Below are 4581 nucleotides of genomic sequence, written 5' to 3' on the forward strand. Positions count from 1 at the left end.
GATGTACTGTTTACACCATATGATGATGATCGAGCTAATCATCCGTTTGAAGATATTTCGATGTTCTCTGGTTATCTTCGATGTGGTGGAGTCTCAGTCCCATATTTGCCGGAGCGATGTCTTCGACAATTTGGTCGTATTCAGTGCATCCCGCCTGATGTTCCTCCCAGGCCCGCCAGTATAGATTGGCTGTGGCAGACTACTATGCAGTCATCTGTATCGGTGTTTCGGAGGCTATATCATGTTGCGAGTTTTCCTGGCGAGGTCACTGAGGACTATTATCCATGGTACATGTCTGTGTTACATCCTCTGACCATTCCTCGGTCTACTACACATGCGGGTACATCCTCTGACCATCCATCATCTGATGCACATGTGGGTACATCATCTACTGCACATACTGGTCCATCATCTTCTGACCGAGATCGTAGAACAGTTGAGCTTGTACGTAGAGGCATTAATTTGGTAGAGCCGTTTAGTGAAATTCATGAGATTTTAAGTGAGTTATGTCTTATGTACGATGTTTAGTAATTTGATATATTTTGTGTTATGTGTTATGTACTGTAATTTGAGATATTTTGGGATTATGTGATATGTTTAGTGATTGTGTTATGTGTTATGTTAATCCGCATTTATTTTAAGTTAATTCATAATAAAAGATACTGAAAATGATAAAACAAGATATTATAATAATCCATAAACAGTGATACACAACATATTCTAATCTTCATTTAATGAAATACAAGATGATCTGATAAATGATGGATCAATGCGTTCCCAATGCTTCATACGTGCTGCATAAGCTACTTCCCAACTCTTTGCTGTGTCACTACAAAAGTCTTTCCATTTTTGTGACGTAGGTGGCAAAGGACAATCAGACTTCAATTTGATCTGAATAAAAAAAATGTTACAAATTAATTTATCTGAATAATAAATTTTTTAACATTAATTTAACAACATTAAGCATTAATTTTACCTGTACCCAATGATTCTCGTTAACAAATCCAATTGCTATTAATGAGTGAACAAAGGTCTCTTTCGATGGTGATTTGTTTAGCGGGAAAAATGTCATATTCAGATTACGAGACAACGACACCAATATGACATTATATAATGTTGTTATCACGGAACTCAAGTCTGGTAAAGACATCCACTTATCTTTTCCTTGAGCACCCAATTTTGATATTTTCAATGAGTTGCGCATTGATTCAACATTGTCATCAAAAACATTAGAATAAACATCTTTATGTAGACCAATTTCTTTATCCAATTGTGATCGAACTAAAGCCCAAGATTCTTCGGTCCAACCTAGCAATGTTGCAATTGCACGAAACCCACAATTTCCATCAGCCACAACATCTACTATGTCCTCAATATACAGACGTATATAAGTAGGAAATTGTGTCTTAAAAGAATGCTGAGATGATTGAGATTGTTGCCTTGCAGAACGTTGAGATGATTGAGATGGTTGCCTTGCCTTTGCAGATTCTTGAGAGGCATCAACATACTCCCAATATGAAGGATGACGAGGAGTATCAAATTCTTTTTTCTTTTTACCAGCTCCTTTGGTTCTCACTTTCTCTGGCGGTGCAAGTATTGATGTGGTATATGGAAATACAACTTCACGCACCTTTGCCTTGAATATCCTTTGACTTATAATATCGTGTTTCTTCATGTACGCTTTCATTGCTTCCAACTCTTCAAAAAAGTCATAATCTGATAAAGATTCTTCATCCTCTAATTCATGTGCAATGCTTAACTGTTTCCAAAAATCATGAATGCTATCTAAAGGGATAACATTACCATATATCTGCAACTTAGCCAACTCACAAGCACATGGTAATCCATGAGTTGTTCTAATTGAACAACCACATTCTGTTTTGTTAGTGCCTACAATCTTCACCCTTTCCAACTGGTTATCAATTAATTTCATACACTTTCTTGATACACAGTGATGTAGATTTTGAAAAAATTGTGAATTATACCCGTGCTCAACATCCTTGATGGTTTTCTGAAAAGAAGACTGAATGATACATATTTGGTTCTTCAACATCATATTCACTGCATCCCAGCTTTTACACAAATCACCAAAACTAGTTTGAAGCATGTTTTTCAATCTCCAATGAGCAGACTCAACTCTACAAATAAATTAAATAACACAAATTAAAACAAATCACATAAACTAGTAAATCATGTTTGCTAAAACAACACAATTCATATTTTAAAAATACCTGTTAGATGTTGTGTTCCCCAAATGCATCACTCTATTGGTCCAAACGTTGACAAACCTTTCTTTGTAAGGTGTTAACCATGAATCTTTCACATAATCAACAAAAAGAATAATATCGGCACACAATAGCTCAAATTGTTGCAAATGATGATCATACTCTTCCACACTAGTCGAATAGACAATCTTTTTCCATAAATCCATTACTTCTTCTTGTCTATCCTTTTTGACATATTGTTTGCATCTTGCCCCAACATTTTTTCAATATGAAAATGACATAGTAAATGTATTGAAGTAGGAAACACAACACTAATCGCATTCATCATGGCAAGATCTCTATCAGTCACAATAACTTTAGAAATCAAAGACTCAGATTTGAACAACATTCGTACCTTTTCAAATGCCCAGATGAAGTTATCTTGTCGCTCTTTTTCCAAATAAGCAAACCCAACTGAAAACGTCAAACTAGTAGAAGTGACACCGACTATTTCAAGTAATGGTAACCAATATCTGTTTGTTTTGTATGTGCTATCACATATCAAAACAAAATGAAATGTGTTTAACAGCTTTATACAATCAGGATGCGTCCAAAAAATATCTCTCAAAATATCAGAATTTTCCCGTCTTCTTGTCCAATGTACATAATTTTCTTGTTGTATTAACTTCAACAGATGATGCATTTCTGTGTACGGACCTCTCAATGATGATCGATAAATACTCCTTGCTTTATATATTTGACTGGGAATAGTGACATTGGTTTCATTTCTCACTTTCAAAGCATTTAGAATGAATCTGAGTGCAAGCTTATACTTTGTCATATCATTGACAAATTTCCTCTCTTCTTCGTTTAAACGCCCCAAATAGGAATGACCGGTTACAGTATCAAGTAATTCATGATTGTGTGTCCCACAACGAACACTAATTTTCCATCCTTCACCGACACTTAATGGTACACATCTGAGAGTAAATGGACAGTTTTCCTTATGAGAGCAAGTTACTGATTTTTTTTTATTCTGATTTATATCTTCCACCTTTTTCGCATCCCAAAATTAATTTGTCTTTTCTTCCCCTAATTCCGTTTGCTTTATCTGATCGAATGGTAACAATTAAAATTCCATTTTGTCTTCCAATCGCTTTTGCCCATTCAAATACAGCTTCTCGAGAAGAAAATACCTGCAAAATACGTTTCAAATAAAAATTAACTATATAACTATAAGAAATATTTAATTGGTGATGATTCATCAGTAGTTATAATAATACCTGATCAGTGGTGAATTTTTCTGTAGTATCTATAACATTTTTTGAAGCAGAAACATCAACTCTACTCATACCTAATTTCAAAATTAGTAACAAATTTAATTAAAAATAATATTCTAAATATTGAATTTAAAAAAAATTAAAAATAATTTCTAACATAAATATTGAATTTAAAAAAAAATTAAAATACATTTCGAAACTTTGACTTATTGAAAAATTTCGAAACTTAAAATACATTTCGAAAATCTTAAACATTCGAATAAAACATTCGAAACTTTTGTGAAAATCCAAACTTTCGAAGACCAAATTGCATTTTGAAATTTTGAAAAATTCGAACTCCATTTCGAAAGTTTCGTGAAATGCCAAATGTTCGAAGCATTAGTGTATTTCGAAACTTTCAAATGCAAGCAAATATTCGAATATTGTCCATTTCGAAAATTTGGTGTTTATCCAAAGTTTCGAAAATTTGAATTTTTTTGAAAGAAATTGCATTTCGAAGGTTTTAAAATAACAAAAGGTTCGAGTAACTTACTAAAATTCATTTCGAAACTTTTAAACTTTCGAATCCAACATTTTTTTTCTAAATTTTCGAAATTGGTGGGGTGTGAAATTAGAATGGTAATTTTTGGAATGATGTTATACATTTTTACAGAGGGGTATATTAGTCTTTAAAAAATACTGGGGGGTGGCAGGTAAAATTGGGGGGGTGCCTGGTACAAAACCCTTCTTTAACACCATAAGGAAATCCACCACCATCCATGTAATGCACCTCCATTTGTCTACCATCATTCATCTTTGCAATTTCTCCAATAAAAATCACTATACCCTTTCAAAAGTAACACCTACACAAAAAATTATAAATATAAAAAGAAAACACATTAAGTAACAAATTCATAACAAAATAGAATGCAACAAACAAAAACACAAAACCAAATCTTAACAAAAAAATAAATAAATTAAATTAAATTAAGCCCAAAAAGAAGCAATGTAAGACCCAACAAATGTTTGGTTTGAAATATGAATAGTTAGTTAGCTTAATTTTTGTGAAATAACAAAAAGTTTGTTATTTTGAAAAACCTTTGATGTTGGTTGGTGTG

The 4581-nt window shown here is 32.9% G+C and overlaps 1 protein-coding gene across 1 annotated transcript; it reads right to left on the minus strand.

Moving 5' to 3' along the window:
* Nucleotides 1-1131: 1131 nt before the first annotated feature.
* Nucleotides 1132-2431, minus strand: LOC140920671 (uncharacterized). The gene is made up of 3 exons (XM_073369472.1): nt 2232-2431; nt 1229-2138; nt 1132-1137 (listed from the first exon to the last, which is right to left on the minus strand). The coding sequence occupies exons 1-3, from the start codon at nt 2429-2431 to the stop codon at nt 1132-1134; spliced, it is 1116 nt and encodes a 371-aa protein (XP_073225573.1).
* Nucleotides 2432-4581: the final 2150 nt, after the last annotated feature.

The sequence above is a fragment of the Cicer arietinum genome, chromosome 6 (genome assembly GCF_000331145.2).
Source record: "Cicer arietinum cultivar CDC Frontier isolate Library 1 chromosome 6, Cicar.CDCFrontier_v2.0, whole genome shotgun sequence".
In the NCBI taxonomy this organism is placed as follows: Eukaryota; Viridiplantae; Streptophyta; class Magnoliopsida; order Fabales; family Fabaceae; genus Cicer; species Cicer arietinum.